Source organism: Henckelia pumila, chromosome 1, assembly GCF_033568475.1.
Source record: "Henckelia pumila isolate YLH828 chromosome 1, ASM3356847v2, whole genome shotgun sequence".
Lineage (NCBI taxonomy): Eukaryota > Viridiplantae > Streptophyta > Magnoliopsida > Lamiales > Gesneriaceae > Henckelia > Henckelia pumila.
In genome coordinates this window covers 73,898,367-73,922,322 of record NC_133120.1, presented here as the reverse complement: position 1 = coordinate 73,922,322, position 23,956 = coordinate 73,898,367, and the positions used below count along the sequence as shown (strand labels likewise).

Sequence of the window (23,956 nt, the reverse complement as noted above, 5' to 3'; positions counted from 1 at the left end):
TTGAGAAAATGAAATTTTAACCAAAAGGGCATGGGGTATTTGGGTTTGTCTCACCGAGATGGACAAAGTCAAGTTTTCGTCCAAATTTTATCAAAATTCTGTGAACGGATCATTCCTGTTAAACACGATGACAGAAAAAACTACGGCTTTTGCGGAAGAACTCTTCGAAAAGAAGAGAAACTTTTTGTGGAACAACAAGCTGCCGGGGTGTAAAGAGACTCGATGAAAATTTTGTAACATGACTCATATCGGAAGATGGTCAAAGAACACCTGCCCAGATTGTCCAAACCAGAAGGAGCCAGAATTCGGAAAAAACTTCAGACCCCGAACGGATCGAAAAGATTTTTCCGAGACAAGCAAAGGTGGACAGGGACCACCAAAGATGCGTTTTCCAAGAAAATCACTGCAAAAGCATAAGATGTCCCGACAACAATAAAGAAGGCATGTGAGGAGGATAGAGCCAAAAGAAAAAAGATGACATGTGACTCCTCCACCAAACGATGCCATAAATAATGGCATAACAGGACAAGGTGGATAACGGGTGACTCATCCACTAGCTAAAGATGCCATTAATAATGACATAGAAGGACAAGACAAAATAGCTGTAAGATTCCCTGAAGTTTTTCGGTGAAACGAGTGGAACCTCAGCTATAAATACAAGCGTTCAAGGAAGCTGAAGATATCGATCATTCCCTTCAGTTTTCTTACAAATAAATTGTTGTAATATTTCTCTCTCTATTGTATTAAATTTTCCTTTTATGTATTTCAAGAACAAGACTACTATGAGTAGCTAAATAAGTCGTCTTCTCCTTTTCAAAGGAGTTGATTTATGTAATAATATTATGTTTGAATAAATTTTCTAAAGTCTCTTGTTCTTTCATGCTCATATTTTATAATTAAATTTATATATCATACGCCTTAAGGTAGAAAATGAATTAAGACTGTGCTGGGTGTCGTTGAAGGAGCTTGTGCAGAAACCATCTGTTGCGATTGCGTGGTTGGAGTGTGAGGAGCACTTCGTAAAACTCGGCAGGTATGACACGACGACATTATGGTCAAAGTGGTATTTAAATTTGATTCACTTTACGGAAGCATGTTGGACCCTAATCTAAAGTATATCGGCTGGAAACCTTACGCAACCAATAGTTCTTCATAACATGAACTAGTTCGATAAGTAAAACAATACCAAGTACAAAAGATTAGTTAAATAATTTTTAAATCAAAATTGGGACCACCAGAGATTGCAAACTAATAAATTTGAATGTAGGGAGTTAGGAGAAATTTATGTTTAGGTTTAGGGATTTTAAAATAATTACTCCTTTTTTTGAAAGAAAATTAATAGCTAATTTTAAAATCATGTAAAATTGTCCGCATATCTATTATACTACTCCATCCGTTCCAATTATATTGTCTACGTTTTTTTTGTCCATACCATATTTAGTAATATTTTTTTACACTTATTTACTAATATACCCCTATTAACTACACCTTGAAAATTGTGCAATCATTTTTTATTACATTAAATAGGGATAAAATAAGAAGTCTATATAAAATTTACTTTTCCAATAATTTTTTCTTAATCTGTGTAAAAAATAAAATATGATAATATATATGGGACAAATGGAGTATTTACCAATTCGATTTTACAAAAAAGTATCATTTTCATTTGAAAAATGACCTTGGTCAAGTAAATTTTTTGATTTATAACCTTTTTTGAATTTTTTTTTTTGTAAAATGACCTTCAAATACAAAAGAAATAGAAAGTCTAAACAAAAATTAAAAAAAATTGAAAAGATTATATTTCAAAATCATGGTCAAATAAAGGTTATTTACTTAAATAATTCCTTTTGGAACCACCAAAATACAAAATTTTCATTATAACGAAAATACCAAAAAAATATTTAGTAAATTTGTTCAACTACAATATTTGATCGATTTTCAAATTACTAAATTATTTCTTTACCCTCGTCTATATTTTGATTTCATAAAAAATATAACCAAAAAAAAAAGAAATATAACATCACAAAAATTCTTATGATCACTTATCAATTTTATAAGAAGAATTTCCAATATAACCCAACCTATGAGGAATTGCAATTTTTATGCCAAAAGTGCAACTTCTCATGATAAATATAAATCGAGTCAAACTATCACACAAATATAAATTCATAACATCGTCTTATAAGATATATACTAATATAAGATCTACTTCCAATTTTTTTAAAAATATTTAAATATTTTTTTTATCATCATCTATTTTATCGAATTCATAGTAAAAATGTAGATTTATCTTCATTATGATCAATAATTTTAAAATACCAACTTTATTTTTGTTTTAAAAAAAAATTCTATTCAGCCACCACTGAAACCGCCGCTCCCATTTTCTCCGACCACATCGCCCACGGCCAAGCTACCACCGCCTCAATCTGTATATATCCAAGTGTGCACTGTAATGGCCGCTTCTTCTTCTTTTCCTCTTAAGATACCCCTTTCACCGCGACCTCCCGCTATTGCTTTCAAAAATTTCTGCCCGTGTCTTTACAGAACTTCAATTCTGAGATTGTCTTCTCCCATTTTGGCTTCTAAAGCCACAGGTATGTTCGAGTTCAGTCGGTTGGTTTACAATTTTTTTCCCTTTTTTCTTTGTAATTACTGGGATATCTTCTGTGTTTATTATATTTGATATTCCGTTGCTGTGATAACACCGCTTATGATATGCAAATTTTGTATTTTGTATAATTCTTTACAGTACAGCTGAAATAGCGGGGACAAGAGTCTACACGTTGTTTATCTTTTGAGAACTTAGTTTTGCTTCTTTTTATCTCTGTGCCAACGTTTTCGATTTGTTATCGAATGAGCTATAATTTTAACTTGGGGATGTGAAAATACATACTTTCTTCGTTGGGCCAGAGTTTCGGAACTTCGTTCCTGTGTCGATTGTAAAACACAAGGCTATAAATGGGATTCTTGTATGGAATACCATTACTTGTGTCGCGAGATGAATTGAAAGTCCTTAGAAATGGAATTTCTGTTGCAATAGATAAATGAAAGATTGTGATTTGTGAGATTGTTTGTTCTGTATTGCCATCAAGTTGAATTAGTGTTGGGGCACAGTAATAGCTCCTCATGCACCCTGTAGTCATTAGGGTTGGATCTTGGGCTGCCATAAGATTTAAAGATTTGAATTGCACCGATACTTGTCGATATTATGATTAAGATTAGAGTCAAGGTGTTCCATGCCCAATTTACAGTGAGTTGCAAATTAGTGAGAATAAAATTTTATGTCCACCTTGTATGGCGGCACAAACAACCAAGCAATTAGCGTACCGATTGGCTATCACACAGATTAAATAAGTTGTGCCTACCGCATACAGTTTCTGGACTATTGAGACAATGTTTTGCTGTGGTTTTCTTATTATGACATCGATATATTTGTGTGTTAAATTGGATCCTTGAAATGTTCTACCCACCTATTCCTTCTTCTCATCCATGTTGAAAATTTCAGTTACCTAAAGTTGATGTTGCTGTAGTCGTCTATTTTTCTCTTTTTTACTCGTGGTACTTACAACAACTGCTTATTGAGGTACTTTTGCCTGATATTTTTAAGTATTGATTCCTATTTTGTATGATTTACTATACTTTTGCTAATTTATTGTGATTTAATTATCTATTATTTGAAAATTTACAAAATCACTGGATATAAATGCAGGTCTCCTCCCATCACCTGGGACCATCGGGCGGCACACTTCTTCTTTCCCAGCTGGTGTTGGTGATACAAATGCTGTGACAATTGAATCTGCCGAAGAAGATATCCTAGTTAATAGAGTACCCAATCCTAAAACTAAGGATGATGTCGTGGAGGAAAACAATGAAGAATTGATCAGTATGAATGTTGCTAGTGAAGGATTGGGTGAACATAAAATGGTGCGCATTTGTGATAAACTAATTGGAGTTTTTATGGTTGACAAGCCAACTCCTACTGATTGGAGAAGATTGCTAATTTTTAGCAAAGAATGGAGCAATATAAGACCTTACTTCTATAAGCAATGTCAGGATCAAGCTGATAGAGAAAATAATCCTGAAATGAAGCACAAGCTGCTGCGTCTTGCAAGAAAGTTGAGAGAGGTATTGAACTCTTTTTTCCTTTCTATTCTAGAGCGAGTTGATGACTAGTACTAGTTCCATGAACACTGTTTAGTGAATATTGCACACCTCTAGTGGTTGCTGACGATAGGGTGCGTATGTGTGCATTCAGCAATATAGTCTGACCAATTTAGCTTCTTATAATTGCTTAGGATATGTTACGAATCCTTCTTCATTACCAGTGTTGACCAATATTCCAATCCTTCCTTGGCTAAAAATAATCACGAAGACCCTTTACTCATGTTTTAATAAATCAAATCATTAAGATTTCACATGCATGTATTTGCAATCAGGAAGACTATGATTTATGCTTTTGCTATTTTTCATTCTTTTCATGAAAATTTTTGTTTCTGTAGATTAACTTCCGATCATGTTTTCAGATTGATGAAGATGTCACCAGGCATAACGAGCTTCTTGATGAAATCAGAAAGTCGTCATCTGATGTTGGTGACATTGTAGCCAGGCGTCGGAAAGACTTCACAAAAGAATTTTTTCTTCATATACATACTGTGTCAGAATCATTTTACGATAATCCGGCAGAACGAGAGGGTGAGACCATGTTGCTGTGAATACTCTCCTGTTTTAATTATATGGCATCAATATGACACTGAATTTCTGTAATGGAACCTATCAAAATAAATATCAATAACAAGATTGAGGGAGCACGTCCAGTATTTATGATATATCCTTTTTGAATATCTTTGACCTCGAATGGCTATAATTATAAGAAATTGGTTTCAATAAGTATATCATGGAGTGCAGAAATTGACAATTGCTTCATATATCAGAACCCAGTAATTAATTTATTTTATTCTCTCTTTTGATCTCGCTTAGGTTTTGGTTAAAAGATTTCATGGCTTTTATTTACCAGGATGAGGGTGGGGTTGTGTTCTCATAGAAAAAATTTAGTTCATAAATCAATACTCGAGATATATATGAAAGCTGCGATCTATTAGCTGGTGGTTTTGTAGCCAAATATCTTCATCAGATTTTGCCTTTTCAGTATTGTGATATGATTTGAATCTTTCTTCAGCCACAAGGTTTGTTGATTGCGCCAAAATTAATGAAAGCTGATAGGTATCGTTTAGTATCCCATGGCATGTGCATATTTTTCGCAGAATATATCTCTTGAACCGTGTTTTATTTTTTTTCTTACTTATATTTTATCTTTCATAGATCACGTAATTAGATTTTTCATTTTTCTTTCTGGGTGTCTAGCTATAGTGAAGATTGCTGATACGTGCTTAGCTGCTGTGCAAGCTTATGACACGGCAACTGAAAGTTTAGAAGCATTGGCTGCTGCAGAAACGAAATTTGAGGATATAATTAATTCTCCAACTTTAGATGCTGCTTGCCGGAAGATAGATAATTTGGCTGAGAAAAATCAACTTGATTCTACATTGGTTCTTATGATTACAAAAGCTTGGTCGGCTGCCAAAGAGTCGAACATGATGAAAGATGAGGTACAAGCATTTTTCACCTCACAGATGCCTCATCCCTTTTCCCTTAATTTTGAGGTTGAATTATGAGCGTAAATAGTTTTAGAGAAAAACCATTAAAAGTTGGGTCTCAAACCCCTAGCAAATGTTCTTTTCTTTCCGGTAATGAGTTAAATAAGGGGGCTTAAAATTTTTTTATCTGATTTAAATATGTAGCCACGGTGGTGAACTTTATTGGTGGATTTATTTTACTTCAGGCCTTCAGCTATTCTCTGGAGGAATATACAAGTATTTGGCGTTACTGTCTGTTTGTACATATTATATGTATTTTCTTCCTCCATTCTCAGGCGAAAGATGTATTGTATCATTTATATAAAACAGCAAGAGGCAATCTTCAAAGGCTTATGCCGAAGGAAATAAGGATACTGAAGTATCTGCTTACCATTGAAAACCCAGAGGAGCGCATGAGTGCTTTAAAAGATGCTTTTACCCCCGGAGAGGAACTTGAGGGGAATGACGTGGACTCCCTTTACACGTATGTATTCTCAACCATTTTACTTAATTTTTAAGCCCAATGGCAGGAAGCAAACAACCTGAATTACTACTACCTGAACATTGCAAGATTTAAGATCAATTGCTTTGTCAAGTCCTTTACTTCTGCTTCATGTTGCTAACAGGACTCCAGAGCAACTTCACACCTGGATAAGATCTGTGGTGGATGCATATCATTTCAGCAGAGAAGGCACTCTTATTAGGGAAGCTAAGGATTTGATGAACCCGAAGATTGTACAAAAGATGGAAGAGTTGACGAAGACTGTCCAAGATAATTTCATGTGAGTTCCATTTACCTGAGCTGAAGTTTCTCGTAGAATCCTGGATCACCAAATATGCTTCATGAACTCGTGGGATTAAACGTCGAGCCATTACGTCTTTTATCATGAAGAGTTCACTGGATGTACGGTTGTTTTTTGGAATCTTGATACGATGTTGAACCAGGACACATGATATCTTCAATACTCTATGGCACCGTTTGGTTGTACGTATTATTAATCTATGTATAACTTATCTCATCCAATCTCGCGTTTTTCTCTTCTTATCATTTATCCATTTATTAATTAGTAATTTACATCAATCAAATCATTAATAATTTATCTTACATCAATCAAATCATTTTAAATTATTATATTACCTCTTATAAATATTATTATTCATATTTTATTTCTTGCTAAAAAAACAAAATGATAATTTTGTTTTTTAAATAAAATTTAATCAATCAAATAAATTATAATCTATTAATCAAATCAAATATTATAACAAGTACAATGCGACTCTGAGTTCACTACATATGTATTTTCTCTGTTCCTCTGCCTTCTCAAGCGTAGCTCCCAACACTGATTTCATTTTCAGTTTCATCAGTAAGATAAAAATCATAAAGATCGTAATATCTTCGCAGAATAGTTATTATTATGCTATTTATTGTATTTTACTTATTATTCTAGTGTGATTTTAATATACGTTCATATAAATACATTCACATATAATATACACCTAAATATTTATGTATCACAAGCAATTTATTAGTTTATTTTAATTAGAATTATCTGCGCAAATGAATTTAATTCATCCAAAATTTAACCATTACTATTCTATGTATAATCGTACAAATAATTTTTTTGATATTTTAAATTATATGGACGAATATTGACGAGTACAACCGTTAAATTTGTGCGATGAGTTGTGCATAATATAATAAATTGACAAACAGATAAAAGAATGATAAATAATTTCAATTATTGTAAAACTCGACCGAAAATAGGATAAAATAAGAATGTTATATTTGCTTTCTCAAGACATTTTATAAAATTGTGTAATGTATATGTTTAATGTTATATGGTTTTTTTTTTTAAAAAATATTTCATAAGACTATGTATGTTCAATGAAATGCTTTTTTTTCCTGGGAACTAAAAGCGAAAAATTGTATTTTCAAAAAAGAAAAAAATTTTGGTGGCTTCAAAAAAAATAAATAAATAAAAACAACTTTTTTTGTTTAAAAACTTTAAAATTACATAATTTTTTCTTTTTGAAGCTTAAAATTATATAATTCTGTAGTCTCTTTGGTACCTTATATCAGTATATGCATGATGTATATATGTGTATGTGAACTTGTGCATTTAGGTCTGGCAAGTGACGAAGATTAGCTTCGCTTACCTTCAACCTTACGTAACCTTCAGATGATGAAGGCGACGAGGAAATCGAGTTGCTGTGCTCTCTGCGAGAACCCCAATCTCGCTTCTATTTGCCCTATTTGCGTTAATTACCGGTAAAAACAAAAAAAAATTGTTGTTTCATTTGTGGTGTTACGTTTAGTTTTTGTTCCCGGATTCGATTGGTTTTCGGTGCGATTATGTACAGATTGAATGAGTATAATTGTCATCTGAGATTGTTGAAGAGCAAGAGGGACGCTCTGTATACGAAATTGACTCAAGTTCTCGTGGCCAAGGTATTTTTTTGACCCTTACTGGGTGGGCATGCACGAAATAGTTTTGACTGAGGATTGACGGATGTGAATTAACATACTTGTGCCCAGCTTTACTTTTTATGGAAAGTACAGTTTAGTTTTGGATTTTTTTTTTTAAAAATATATGTTTGTGGAAATGTAAGATCAAATCCACGTGATTATATCCTTAGATGAAGTGAGAAAGGTTCTACTGAAAAATCCCTTTCAAATGTCTAACTTGGAATGTAATTATGTCCAATTGCGTTACACGATCATATAATTTTTTTTCCCCTTCTTTATTAGCTTTGTTCACGGGCTTGATCATTGTTGTTTTATTTCCTTCGATATGGTTTTCTGATCCTTATCAGTGATATGACTGTGTTCAAACCGATATCTGCGAATGAATTTGATCTTCTTCTTCTTTTGAGCTTTGGGTGGGATATATGGGACTATGGGTCTTGCACTTCAGACCTCTACCATATTTGGGAGAGTTGGTGCCACTAGACCAAGAGGTTTGTGGCAATGAAAGGATTTGGTCCTGTGCATCGATGATTAGGTATCAACAAACACATGTCGAATAATTGAAAACTGAATGTGTAGATGAGAAGCTACAATTGTTATTTTAATTCTTGGCAAAAACTGTAAGACTGAGGTTCATCAGTGGAGAACATGGTGGGATACAACTAATCTAAAATGCTTGTATAAGGAATTTTTCATACTTATATAACTGCAGCTTGATGTTATTTCATTTTGTATGTTTATGTTTCATGTCTTGTGCCATGTTAACCCATCATTCCACATTGACTCTATAAAAAATTATATTGTGTTACTTAAGTTTGAGAGCCTCCCTTTTTGGGCTTAAGGTTTATCCTTAAATCAATTGTTGGAACCCGATGCAACAGAAGAGACTACTGCAAAGAGTTACAATTAGATCTGTTTTATAACTGTTTTGGTATTCACATTACAAAATGAATTAAGGTGTATGCGCCTAATATTTGTAGTTGAGCACTTGAGTGAAAACAGTCCAGAACAACACACTGCTGTTGGCTTCTGGAGAGGTGGGGTGATTTTAAAAATATAAGTTCAAGAAATTCACATGCCTAAAACTTAGTTCTTTTGAGATGACCGCTTTCATTGGTCTTAAATCTTAGAAGTTAAAGTCATTACATATTCTATGTTTTTTTGTGATGTTTGTCGAATTTTAACCAGTCTAGCAACTCTTGCGACACTTCATATTGCTATGCAAATTTTAACTGAAATAAAACATTTTTCAGGGCAAGGCTGATGATCAACACAGGTGGAGGGTCCTTCAGAATGAGAACTTGACAAGGTTGAGAGAGAATCTTCGACTTCGTAAAGAACAAGTTTCAACAGGTCCATTATCCCTCAATTTTTTTAACATGCAACGTCAGTTGCATATGCTTTTGAATTTCTGTCATGTTACAGTTAGAGTAACTGATTATGTATAGGAAAGGCTAAGATGGAGAAGATATCTCATGATCTTAAAGTCAAATATGAATTACTTGAATCAGCAAAGAATACGGTATGACAGCATTACAACTTCCTTTACTTTTGATGGCTGTTTTAGCTCATACATCCTTTTTTACTTACTATATTAATTAAGTGAATTTTGTTTCACATGTAATTGCAGTTGGAAAAGAATAAGGTGGAACAACTTGAAAAATATTACCCTAATCTTATCTGCACCCAGAAATTGGGGCATGTAAGACTCAGTCGAAATTGGTTTCAATTAATATTTCACGATCCATTCTTCTTTTGATTGCTATCCAAATTTTCTAGCTGACATGCTGTATATCAACTAAGATTAATGCTCCAGATGTCTGAATTTCAGATGGCGATTACATCAGAGCGACTTCATAAGCAATCTGTCATCATAAAACAGATATGCAAGTTGTTCCCTCAACGCCGGGTACTTCAACAAGTTTATTTACGCTACATGCCTACATTGTTATGCTTTTCTTATGAGTGACTAGGCCTTTCATTTGGTGGTGGCAATCATCAGCATATATTAGGAATTTTATTTACTGATTTCAATAATTAACATCCAAATGCCTATCGACATTTTAAAATGACTTTTCTAGAATGGCAATGCACCGATGGTCCTTTTTACTGGATTCAAACTGTAATTTTATGTGTGATTTTCTCCTAAATTCTATGAATTATAAGCATATATAGCATATGGACTTGTTATTGTTCGACTTTATAGGTTTGTATAATTTATATGAACTCTTGAATTCTTGTTAGTTGTCCTACCTTTTCAGATTCTACTAATCAAACACTCAGCAGCAATGTTACCTATAAAGTTTTTTGTTTTGTCATGCTGCATTTTCTTTTGCATCTGTGTCAGTGACTAAATATATGCAGTAGTTGTCAATATTAGCCCAACGATTGCAGCAGTTCTATCTGAGTTTTCTTCATAAAATTGGTATTTTTAACCATTATATGTCATATATTTATATCAGGTGAATATAGAAGAGGAGAGAAAAGATGGGCACAAGGGAGATTATGATTCTATTTGCAATGCACGCTTGCCAAGAGGCTTAGATCCTCATTCAGTTTCATCTGCAGAGCTTGCTGCTTCTTTGGGGTAAATTTTTCACTCTAAGTAATGCATCCATGTATATTTTACCGAAATAATTACAGTGAAAGTTATATCTACAAAGTAGATTCTGTTTCCGTTTTTAGATTTCTATACGTGTTGATATTTCTAGCTTCTCTCTCTGTCTCTTTCTCTATTTTTGATACCCTAAGCTTCTGTTCCATGGGTCATAGGAGCCATGTCAAACCATTGGAGGACCTCTCAAATATGAAACAATGGACTGCAATTTTATCACTTGGTGGTCAGATTAGTTTTTTGCTCGTATTCACAACGTTTATACAAACTAGGTTCTGAGCTTATTCGGAATTAGTTTTTTTTTTTTTAGATCAAATCAGAATAAGGCTTTTATGTTTCCTACTGTTTATGGATGCTTGTTTGGGGAAAAAAAGAATAATTGTATGGCTCAATATCTGCAGGAAATGGAAAATATTCTGAAGTGAAAATGGCACTATTATTTCTTAACTTTTTGTGATTTACAAATTTGTTTTGCTCAATGTTTGATGACACAGATACATGGTGCATCTTATAAATCTTCTTGTTCACTGCATCTGTGTCCCCGCGCTCCATAACTCAGGATTTGCGGTATGTTCATAAGTACTTTCTCTGCGCTCTGATCTTTTAAGGATATTTAAATTAAAGTGTGCTCATCAGTAGTGAAACAGTGTATAGGAAAGTTCAAATTTTATTTGTCTGCACTCTGATCATTCAAGGATATTTAAATTGAATTGTGCTCATCAGTGAAACAGTGTATAGGAAAATTTCAAAATTTATGAAGACCTATCACAACGATCATAGAGTCAATAATGTGCTTGGAAAAATTTTAGGGTGTTAATGACTGATAAAGCATGTAAAACTACTGAACGTGGCGTGATTTTGCATGGCCAATATTTTACTGTTCAGATTTTGTGAACATGGAGATAAATGGTGCTTGATCAGACCTGAGATATGAAAATTGGTGCTCGATCAAATCTGAGATTTAAAAATGGTGCTTGAACTTTTTTTTTTTTATTTTTTATAATATTCTTGTAGTTTTCTTCTGAAAGCTACGGGGTGCACTTATTATTTGTAATCTTGGAGTTCCTTTTTTTTCCCTACCTCATTTATTTGGAGGGTGGCTTATTTATATGTTTTGGCGGGAAACTTGAGATTGACGTTTGGTTATTGAATATTGACTATTATGTCAGGGTTCATGTTCTCGAATATGGCAGCGGGACTCTTATTGGGACGCCCGTCCATCATCCAGATGGTATTAGCTCTGTGTTTGTATAATAAAATAAATAAAATGATAACTGCTATCGTCCACTCAATTTTTTTCTATTATGCAGTGAATATCCTCTTTTTATTCCACGCCAAAACTTTTGCTCTACTGCCGGTGACACTTCATGGTCTGAGAAAAGCTCAAGTAGTTTTGGTGTAGCTTCAATGGAGTCAGAGAGGAGACCTCGTTTAGATTCCTCTGGCAGTAGTAGTTTCAAATATTCATCTGGTTCTCCTCATTCAGTTGAAACACACAAGGATTTACAGAAAGGCATATCACTCCTCAAGAAAAGTGTGGCATGCATAACTGCATACTGTTACAATTCATTGTCTTTAGAAGTTCCCCAGGAAGTGTCTACTTTTGAGGCATTTGCAAGGTTACTGGCCACACTCTCTTCTTCCAAGGAGGTTCGAGCTGTTTTATCTTTGAGAACAGCATCATCAAGGTAAAAAATGGCACTTTCCTCTCAGTTATCAGTTTATCTACCCTTGCATAGAAAACAGAAGAAAAGTTCAATTCATCTGTCATTTCTCTCAATGTTCTGATCTATATTAGCCTGTGAAACCTCTTCATTTAGAATTTACGCCTAAAACTTATCTATGTGAATTTGAACTTGGCAGAATCATGTTGTCACAACGGAATTTTGTTTAGACGATCCTTATTTTGTTGCAGCGAATGTCATTGTAAAATGTTGCGTTATGTTTGTATTTCTTTAATTCAATGTGCAGATCACCCAAGCAAGGGCAACAACTGAACAAGTCTGTCTGGAATGTGGAGTCAGCTGTTTCAGCAAGCACGTTAATAGAAAGTTCCCACGGGTTGCCTGTAGCAGTATGTGTTTAAGCACCAATTGGTTTTTTCCAGATGTTTCCACTTATTCTGATCAATATGGCAATGGGAAGAGTGTGTAGATATGATCTATAGCTGCAACATCATGCAGATTGTAGGATATGTGATATGGGTTGCCATGAGTTTTTCTTCATGTTGTATTCCATGCTTCTTTGTTAACCCTTGCTCTTAACCCTTGCTCTTTGATCTCCCTTTTCTGTTTTTGTTATTTAGCCGAGAAGAATATAGGGTTTTTCTTTTCTTGCCACAAGTTCTCTCCCCAACAAAAGAGGAGTTGCTATAGCTAGTTTCATTAATATGTTAAAAGTTGGGTGCGTTTAGTGTTTGCTTCCTTTGCAGCTTATTTTTTGGTCAAGGAACTCTAGAAAAATGTATTTAGGGTCATATAAGTGGTCATGCACATCATCTGGTTTTTTGACTGTCTGTGGGTTCAACTTCTTCTTCAAATACGTAGTTGAGCAAAAATCAAGGTTGTACTAGTAGTCTAGTACTGCATATCTTCTTATGCTTCTTTTGTCAAAATCTCTATCCTTAGGATATATATATTTGTGTCGTAAATGTAGAGAATGAAATGATTGGGTTTGATATTTGTGACATTTTTCTCTTTGCAGTCGATGCTTACTGAATGAAAGAAGTTATGCTGTCTTCATTTCCATGAAAATGATTATTTGGAAGAGTCTCATATTGTTTGTGTGCATTGCAATTTATACATGAAATTGATTTCGTTGTTGCAGAGAACTGCATATGAGAATTATCTTCCAAGCTCTGCTGCCAGCTTTCTTTATGCTAATGAGTTTTTTGATATGGGAAAGAGCGAAAACTTAATTGAAGGATGGGATATCATTGAACACCCGACTTTTCCTCCTCCTCCATCACAAAATGAAGATGTGGAACACTGGACTAGAGCTATGTTTATTGATGCAACAAAGAGATGATTTGAATTTTGTTCAACCTTATTTTGTAAGTGATTTATTCTTAAAATTGCGAATAACACCATATAATTTGATTTTCTGGTTTTTTTGGGTTTTCCACAAATTTGCTTTATCTTGAAATCCCTTTCATCAATTCAACTCCCTATTTAAGAAACTGTTGTGTACGAGAGATAACTTGGTCATCTCTTATCTTTCACAATTTCAGGAATAGAAAATTCTGGAGTTCTATCAATCTGCAGAAGCTCAATCCCTCTTTGCAGAAATCACCGGTCCCCAGATGTGTGAGTTTAACTGACCTCTGCTGTATATCTTCTAAATGAAGTTTTAGAAATAAAAGTAATGACTTTCTCGAATTTTCTTATGGTTTGTTTTCAGTTCTTTTTTCCCTCGAAACCAAATGGTTTTTGAAATTTCTCTGCTTTCACGTTACCATATAATTTCATTATATACAAAACAATCTATTTTCTCCCCATCAGAAATGTGGGTACTCAAGATAATTGTGGACTTGCAAAATGATTAGTGATCGTTTCAAGTAAACATCTCTATTTTCTTTGCTGCAAAACATATTGGTCCATCGTTATTCTAATGAAACATATTGCAGTTAGTTTAATGCTGTTTTTAACGACGAATGTGATTCTATAGTTTGTTTTCGAGTGGGCACAAACAAAATAGTTGGATTATTGATGCTCACCGTGTTCGATTGAGTTTGATCTGAACCAAATATCTGACTTCTGTGACACACTCTGTGTGTTTGAGATGCAGATATTGATTTACGGACGAGGCCGTGTGATAGGACGATATTGTGATTTGTGAAGTTCTTAAAAGTGATTTAGTATTCATTGCTTGTAGATGCACTTAGTTTTTCTATGATAATAACAATGTAAACTTTATCCATTTCATACTAATCAATCCGTAGAAAGCCACTACACATTGCAGATTGAAAATTCAGTGCAATGTTCTTGTAAATGGGTTCTTTTGTATATAACTGTATATAAAGAAGTGATTTTGATGGTGGTGTTCACTTTCGTATAATATTTCTCTAATCAATAAAAGAGTGTGTGGATTATTTCCGTATGTTTGTTTTACAGTTGCCTAACGAATATTATAGTTGCTGCTGCATTATTTATTTATTTATTTTTTCTGTGACGTGAATAACTAATTTTCATAGCCCGAAATTTTACCAACAAAATAGGTTCGGCTTACTTTGATGAGACCAAGCCTAAAAGAATTTTAACAAGGGAAATTTGGACCTCAAGTACAATAAAATTGGTCCTGTCGAAGTTATGAAGACTTGTGATGAAATTGATCTACAAGAATATCTCCAATATTTTGAACGATTTTGATATTCTCCAGTACTTTCCACTTGACCAGTAAACTCAAAGAATGAGTTTTCGTCTTCTTTCTTTTCTTTTTCTGTTTATTTTTTTCTCCAGGAGGGAGAGATATTGATGCATGGCAAATATTGATATTTTATTAGGATTATATATATATATATATATATATATATATATAGTATCAGTACTCTACTTATGTCATAGTATTTTTCACATTAGGGTATGAGTATAGCATCAATGATGTCAGATCAATTTGTAGATCAAATCAATTGATCTGCCACCGTCCAATTACCCGAAGGGCAGGATGAACTTATCCAACATTAGGATAGGCAAATTTGGTACAAAAAGAATGAATTGGGCATGAAAATGCCGTTCTCCTCTCATACCCGAAGGGCAGTATGAACTCATCTCACATATGGATAGGCAAATTTGGTACAAAGAGAATGAATTGGGCATGAAAATGACGTTATCCTCTCATTCTTTATGTCCGTTGGTTGTATGAGATTTGAACGAGAGAGTGAAATGTGAATGACTATTATCAATTTTTTTTTTCTTTTGAGGAATTGAATGACTATTATCATATGCAAGGGAATGATCATTTCATCCAGAAAATTCTCACTTCTCATTCTTGTGATCACAAGAATCTTTTCTTATTTAGAAGAATCTTTTCTTATTTACTTCAACTAATCTAAACCAAATATAATGATCATAATGATAATAATCATAATAATAATAGTTTGTTGATATTATATTTAAAATAATAAATATTTATTATTTTTATATAATAACAATACTATTTATTTAATATTTTTTATTAATAATTATTAGTACTATTGTTTACATTTTATTATTATTTATAATAAAATTAATAAAAAATAATATTATTTACCATTTTTTGATATCAATCATTGAAATACAATAAAACTATCATTCAATTCTCTTCCTTATTTCATTCCAGTTGATTTTGTTCCCTATTTTATTCCATTTCAAAGTATCAATCATGCCCTTATTATTTCAATTGCATTAGGACTAATATTTTATAATTATATTACGAATTTTATTTTATAGAATCTATACTATATTATTAAGTGTGCATGAGTTATAAAAACTGCTTTTGGTGTTTCCACACCCCACACTGACAAAAACTCTCTCCGTGTCCCATTTTTCTCCCACTTTCTAATCGGTTTTCCCTCTAACCTCATTTCCCCTCTTCCATTTTTTCTCTGTCAAACTCAAATTTCCTCCGGACACCTTTATCAAATTGGAGTCTTTACCAAATTATATATTTACGGGACATGTGTCATGGTGGCTTGTACTAAATTAGGAATAGGATTGGTATTCTATATAAGTCTGTATACTTACATCCAGGGGCTTCGCATTAATATATGGAAGACTCATAATATTTTCTCACAATTGAGTTCAGCTTTATTGTTTCTTCGAAGCAACCCTCCCGCTGCAACAAAGTATATGTATAATATCTGTTATAAGAAGCGGTTGTAAGAATTCAGAGCAAATATTTGTAGAAGATCATCCGGTTGGGAAGATTGTAAATTTTGTCAGGAGAAAAACTCTCGGTACATGTGTATGGGATGATCGATCGATCATCTTACTTGAAAACAAACATGTAAAGGCCAAATAAAACAAGACGGTCATCTTACATAAAAACAAACATGTGAAAGCCAAATAAGACGATCAATATTTCTTTTGTTTTCAAGTGAAACGATCGGCCGATTACCTCCGATTACCTTGTACAGGAAATAACTCCGGAGTTTTTTCTCTCACTATCCAACAAATTGTCAGGTAGTTTGATCCTTTGATACATAATTTTGGTCAAATCTTTTTTCCATTTATTATTATTTTTATAATTATTATTATTGCAAAATGGCATTCAAACAACTAGTAAAAAGTCAAAATGCATGATTTATGTTTACTCCAACTTGCATATCCGGAGGCCATATCCAGAGCAAATGTTATGATCTTTATGAAAACCAAATGAAAAAAGAGGAGACAAGGCCAAAAAATTCAACTCGAAATTCAATATGTCACGGATATATGAAAAGAATTATGTATCAAAATTGGGGGGAAAAAAATTGAATGGACAACTTTTTATCGTCTCATTTGGGTTGCTAGATTGGAAGAAGGAGATGTTTTGATGTATCTGAACTGGTTCTTCTGAGTTGGTATCTTGGTGTAGGTGTTGGCATTGAATTTAACGTTTTTTCTGCTTCCTGTAAACAAACAATAAATCAACTGGAACATCCATGTGATATGATATTTTTAAGCAATGTAGGCCAATATTGTCACAAAATGAATGTTTTACTATTAACAAAATAGTAATATTAGCAATGAAAAGTGAATATGTTAACCTTTCTTCTTTTGAGCAAGAAGATTGTAGTTTCAAGTTTCTTCTTATTTTGCAGCAATCGATTTGTGTGTTCCTGCAATTAATGTTGATCGAAATTCAGCATTTAGGTAAGCAATTAGACAGACTCTATCCATGCATCTTCAAATACATCAATCCAAATCATGAATTTATAACATGCCATGGTGACCTGTTTTCTAGCCCTTGATCGGGCAGCCGACTCCCGGTTCTTGATCATCCTTCTCTGCCTTCTTTCGATGCTTTTCTTCGCCATTTCATCTGTACAAAACCTCTTCCTTGTATCACCTTCACCCTGCAAAAGATCTGAAAAGTTTTCCCCGCCCATTTCTTTGATGATCGGGACAGGCATTTTCATATCAAGATCCATTATCTTCTCCTCGAAATAATCCTCTGAACCCCGAAAATTCGATCCCGCGACGTCTTGCACTAGCAACGGAACATGCACGTCACGTTCCTGCTGCCACGAGCTGACCAACATGGGATGATCATCTCCACTAGCCATCATCAATGGCGCCGGATCATCAACAAAACCCTCCTGATCATGATTTTCCCTAGGATTTATGGCACCGGAGCGAATCAGAAATTCTTCCAAGGTTATATCTCCATTAGTATTCGTTTGTGGAGGGATAGGATAAGTAGTACTTTTCATTGCATCCACATGGTTTATGTCACTCCAAACATCGTCGAAAGATTTCGGGATTTCAAGATTTTGTTGGAATATTGGAGGCGAAGAAGAGGAGGAAGAAGAATGTGATGATGGAGGGTTTTTCATGAGTTGGTATTGGTTTGTATGGATCTCATCATTCTTGTAAATAAGAGAGTGATGTTGCCTCACTAAGAATGGATATTGAAGCCTTCCCATCTTCTTTGGCAACTCCATTAGATGAGATCAAGTTGAAAAGAAAGAGTGTTTTAGAGGCAAATGATATATATATATGACACATTTATATGTTTTGAGTATTTTTTCTCATGATGTGAAATTTGGAGAAAAAAAGAAGAAAAAAGAAGGTAAAACCATTCATATTCCATTGTATAACTCCATTTTGATCTTAGTTATGTATTTGCCTCAATTTAATTGAAATGAGTGATATGTTAATCTTTAAAATTTACTTTTAAAAAAACATACTAAATTTTCAGCTATTTGTACAATATAGTTATGAAATAAGATTATATATAATGCAATAGTAGTAATTTCGAACATCCGATGTCCTATAGTCGTTCATCCCATAATTAATTCAGCGAGAAATCAGGTATGGTTGTTGAGATATAGAGAGACCAAATTATATCATAACCAACCTATAAAACTCAGATCCATAAATCTCTGATCATTATCTGTGAAATGGATTTTATAAAACTAACTTTTTACTATAATTATGCTATTTTATTACATTTCATAAGATAGATGTGATTTTGACATTGTAGTTAAATATTATGTCAAATTTATTATTTTCTAGAAATATTATAATGTTTCTTGGCCCAACTTTATATGGGTTAGTCTATGCTACACCGAGAGTGTTTGTCCCCCTATTTCAATATCATTAGATAATGTGAGACCCTTATAATTTTATGAAAATTGACATGTGTGTTGATGATCCAATTGTTGACATTTGACCACATCATGGGGGGAGAAGTACTCCAGGTGTAGCATAGAATAATCCACTTTATATTTACAAAATTATTATTGAATCAAAATTATAATGCCACACTTGTTTCCCCATTTTTTTTTCAAAAAGAACATTATATAATGCCACATAATTCATATTTCAATATTGAAGAAAATCAAACATAAACCAACAAATTTATTTAACGTGCAATATTGAGGTGCGAGGAAACCATTTTACATGCATTTTTTAAAGTTCATTACAATAAATTTTGGAAAATAATTTTTTGTCCACTAACTTGTCCAATTTTAGGTTTTTGTCACTTAGTTTTCAAATTTTAATTTTGATACACTAACATTTTTTATAGTCCAATTACTACGTAACATCAGAGCATTCGTCAATTTCCGAAAGTTAGGTTCAAATATTTACTAATACCATAATACATACATAACATTTCCACCAATCGATGTGTTGGTCGAGAATTGTTTTTGCTTCCAATTCCCAATACAAAATTACACCAATTACTTGCAATTTGTGCAAATAAATGTACGTAACTTTGACTTTGATACTATGAATAAATTACACAGGGAATGTAATTGAGAGATCAAACAAATATCAATATGCATTAATTTTATCTCGACACACACGGAATTGAGATCAAACAAACAACATCATCATATAAGATAATAAGATCAAAACATGCCACATTGAGATTCAAAATCTTCTTGAATCTTGATCATCATTACTATTTTATTTAATTTTCATAGTGGTATAACGTAAACTCTTCTTGGTACTAAGGAGAAGTTGTCATTGATTGTATGAGTATCATGAATTCAAGATTGTGGGCCCACTCCGTTCGATGAAGTGCCCACAATTTTTTTTCAATTTTTTTTTTGGAAAAAAAAAAAATTTGGATTCTTTGGCCGAGATTAACGGCCAGCTGTTATTAATTTGTAATAAACCTTAAAAGACGATTTTAAATTTAAAAATAAAAAAATTGTTAAATAATGCAAAATATTAATAATAAATTAGAAAAATATAAAAAAAATTATAAAAAAATACTTGATCAAATATATTTGAAATTTACTTGGGGATGCATAGTGGAATTTAAGGTGTAATTTTTTAATTATGTGCAATTTTTAATTGTGTATTAAAATTTAATTATGTTAATTATACTATTATTTTATTTTATTTTATTATTTATTTTTTAAATACAAATTTAATTAAAAAAATAAAAATTTATATTTCAACGTCATCTTCGTAATTATATCTAACAATTACAAAAATATGAGATGAAGTTATCTACGTTGACACCAATATAACCAACTTCATCTCACGCAGACATTAATGTTGATAATTTTATTTCATGTTCCATCAAGGGTGAGATGATCGATGTAGCAATGATGATGTTGAAATATTAATTTTTTATTATATTTAAAAATAGAATGAAAATGCACATATTTTTTTAAAATTACAAGTACACATAATTAAATTTTAAAACTGGCACGTAATTTTAAAAACAAAATATAATTATACAAAAATAAAAATACACATAAAATGACGCGTTATTAAAAAGTGGATGAATTCTACTATTCATCCTCATGTATAAAAATGACACAATAATTAAAAATGACACATGATTGAAAATGCACATAGTTTTTTTAAAAAAACAAAATAACACTTTTTATTTTATTTATTTATTATTATTTTTTTGAATTTTTATAATTTATTTGAATTTTTTCAATAAAAATTTATTTTTAAAACATTAGATAATAGCTGAAAAAATTTGACCGTTGATTTCAAATGACCAGACGTCTCAGCCTTAAATTTTTGATTTTGAAAAATAAAACAGAGTGGTGTCACTACACTGTAGTCTTCACGCTCATATCCTCGTATGCGGATGAGCTAGGGGTGGAATAGGGTGGGGACTCGTCCCCTAAACCCCCTACCCAACTTCCGTCCCAAAAAGAATCGGAAATTTTTTTTTTCTCCGATCCCGTACCCGAAACATTTCGGGTTTCGGATAATGTGATAATTTTATTAAATATACTATTTTGAAACTTATATTTATAAATAAAAATAAATATTCAACTTAAAACATATAATATTAAAATATTCCGGATAATGTTTCAAAGTTTTGTTAAGAGAAAAAATGTATCGAATAATTATTAATAAAATGTTCGGATACAATTACTAAATAAATTTTGTTAAATAGATTGTCAAATTAATCTCTTGAGTATTGTTCTACATATTTGTTCTAATTAGATCATTATAAATATTAATTAATTAAATTATTAATTAAATTTTTAAAAAATACACAAAAATAAAATTGAATTTCGTGATTTTACAATTTGATCGTCCCAACAATAAAAATTATGCGAATTAAGTCCACAATTAAGTGTTATATGAGTTGAAACCTAATAATATTTAGCTTATTATATTAATAAAGTTATTAATAAAATATATAATTATATTATTTCGGGACGGGTCGGGAATCCCGTCGGGATAAGGATTTATTCCCGATCCCGCTTCCGATATTAATCGGGATGGAAAAAATCCCGAAAGTTCGGGTCGGAAAAATTTCGGGTTGGGATTTTTTCGGGACGGGAATGAGATGGGATTCGGGAAGGGTCGGGATTTCGAGAATTTTTGCCACCCCGAGGATGAGCTGGTCCTTGCCCCTCTGGGCCAAAAAGACGCGCTTCATCGTATGTCTTCTTCACATGTTGGACATGTTAGGAAGAAAGCAAATTTTAGTTTTTCTTATTTATGTATATGCCTTTGTATTATCAAATTTTAGTTTTTCTTATTTATCTTTTAATTTTTTAAATATTAGTAATTATTAAAACTGAAATTTGAAAAATATTAACTTCCAACACCTAAAAATGAATTTTCCTTTTTAAATTATTTCATGAACGATGTGATATTGGCGAATCAGTTTGTTCAATCGTCACCCGAGATCTATGAGGGTCAAATTTTTCTTCGATTGAAAAAACTAGTGGTCACTTCCCCGAGCCTATCAATGTTCCATATCAACTCCAAATTCAAGAATAAAATCCATATTATTAAATATCGTTTTTCATTTACCGTTGAAAGGGATTTGACTATGCTTTAAGTATCTGCATAATGCCTATGTTTTAAGTATCTACGTAAGGGTAGCTGTTTAAAAGATATATAGTCTAACAAATTTATATCAATAAGACGAGTCAATTCAATTCATGCGAACTTTTGCCTTTTTCTTTTAAGATTTATATTGTTTGAGTCGAATAAGATATTTTTATCACAAAATTGAACGTGTGACTATCTCATTTGAGTTTTTTTTTTGTTAGTGAAAAATATGTAAGTTCTTCACGTCCGATGGTCAGTGTTCGAATGCCCTTGCATGCCAACACTTTTCTCGAATATCTTGTTGCAAATGACTTATCCATTGTGATTTACCTGACTAATAGGGTTAGCAGAGTACTATATTAACATGAAGGTAATTTTACCTAATATAAACCGAAAAATTGTGATGTCAAGTAGTTATCACATGCATCATGAAAAAAAAATCTAACCGAGTAATCAAAACACTACTTTGAAAGGATGCATAGAAAATTTGTGTGTGTGGAAAACTTAATTTTTAAAAAAATAAATAAATAAATAAATAAAAGATCGGGGACCCAATATAATATAGAATATTGTAGCCAAAGGACAACCTAAAGTTTCCCCTTTTGTTCCATCAATCTTTTTTTATTTTATCTCTTTATATATTTTTCATAGAATATGCTAATCTGATGCACAAATCTTTTTATCATACTTCTAGTGGCACCACCATTGTGGTGGAAACTGTCGATATATAGTTATTTCAAAACTTGGGGAAAAACTTAGCCTCTAAGATTCTGAATTTCGTTGGTAACATATATATATATATATATATATATATATATATATATATATATATATATATATATATATATTATATTATATACAAATACAAACGTGTGAAGTATCATGATTACCAATTAATATTTTCGATCATTTTTTTTACCATCTTTTACTCCGACAGCATCTAATTAAGTTTCTCGATGAAGTTTTGCTACGATTAATAAAAATCGTGCTCCAATTTTCATATGATTCTATTTCTCTTGCAAGTACTTTTCATCATCGCGATCGATTTGTGTTTATAATTAGGTTATTGCATTGTTTATTTGTGTGGTTGGTCACTTTTTGATAGGTTGTGGGGAGCAAAAATGTCATACGTTTTGCTTCCTTTAATTCATTAATATATGTAAGCCTTTCAAAAGAGAATCATCAACGGTTGAGTTTCATTTACTTGTGATGTCCTTTTCATAGTGCAATTGCAATAACACCGATCTCTCTTTTTCTCTCTTTAGTTCAAAAGACTAATGTTTCCCAAAAGAAAAAATAAACCCTAAACAAAGAGCGGTCGACAACTCACTTCTCAAAATGATACGTCCAAGGACTTGACCATTAATCAGTTTAGGGCAAGGAGATCCTGACCTTTCAAAGTTAGTATCAATTAAACCCGAACCAAGTATGTCGAATTTAGGTAAAAGATCAAGCTCGTGCCCTATTGAGTCTGAGCCAGTAGTATTAGTACATGTATGGATCGATTCGGTCCATACATGCAGTAAAAAATAATATTTTTTGACATAAACACAAAATTATCTCATTAAACAGTTTCATATAAGTTTTTGTGTACTAATTGAAGTCCATAATATTCATATAATTTAAAATATTAATGTTCTTTTGGTCAATAATTCATGTTACTTTCACCTAACAAGAAGAGTGGCATCTTGTAATATTTAGTTACATTTGATTAATGACCATAAAGTTCTCCATTTTGTGTCAACTTAATTTCTTCACAGCTAAGAATATAAATACATAGCCAAGTTACTTT

The 23,956-nt window shown here is 32.3% G+C and overlaps 3 protein-coding genes across 3 annotated transcripts; 2 read left to right on the top strand and 1 right to left on the bottom strand.

The window, feature by feature from the left end:
- The first annotated feature begins 2,344 nt into the window (after nt 1–2,344).
- LOC140875238 (uncharacterized protein At4g37920) lies at nt 2,345–6,652 on the top strand. The gene is made up of 6 exons (XM_073278873.1): nt 2,345–2,594; nt 3,710–4,125; nt 4,524–4,692; nt 5,362–5,606; nt 5,930–6,117; nt 6,260–6,652. The coding sequence occupies exons 1-6, from the start codon at nt 2,453–2,455 to the stop codon at nt 6,417–6,419; spliced, it is 1,320 nt and encodes a 439-aa protein (XP_073134974.1). The 5' UTR covers nt 2,345–2,452; the 3' UTR covers nt 6,420–6,652.
- Nucleotides 6,653–7,705: 1,053 nt separating this feature from the next.
- On the top strand, nt 7,706–14,795 carry LOC140883124 (uncharacterized). Its single transcript, XM_073289472.1, has 14 exons — nt 7,706–7,902; nt 7,995–8,082; nt 9,354–9,453; nt 9,549–9,622; nt 9,731–9,802; nt 9,932–10,009; nt 10,563–10,687; nt 11,209–11,281; nt 11,884–11,945; nt 12,025–12,402; nt 12,686–12,788; nt 13,541–13,766; nt 13,944–14,019; nt 14,501–14,795. The coding sequence occupies exons 1-12, from the start codon at nt 7,814–7,816 to the stop codon at nt 13,739–13,741; spliced, it is 1,443 nt and encodes a 480-aa protein (XP_073145573.1). The 5' UTR covers nt 7,706–7,813; the 3' UTR covers nt 13,742–13,766; nt 13,944–14,019; nt 14,501–14,795.
- A 2,403-nt stretch (nt 14,796–17,198) lies between these two features.
- LOC140865190 (ABSCISIC ACID-INSENSITIVE 5-like protein 2) lies at nt 17,199–18,335 on the bottom strand. Its single transcript, XM_073269746.1, has 3 exons — nt 17,625–18,335; nt 17,439–17,510; nt 17,199–17,300 (listed from the first exon to the last, which is right to left on the bottom strand). Exons 1-3 carry the CDS (start codon nt 18,333–18,335, stop codon nt 17,199–17,201), a joined length of 885 nt encoding a protein of 294 aa, XP_073125847.1.
- Nucleotides 18,336–23,956: the final 5,621 nt, after the last annotated feature.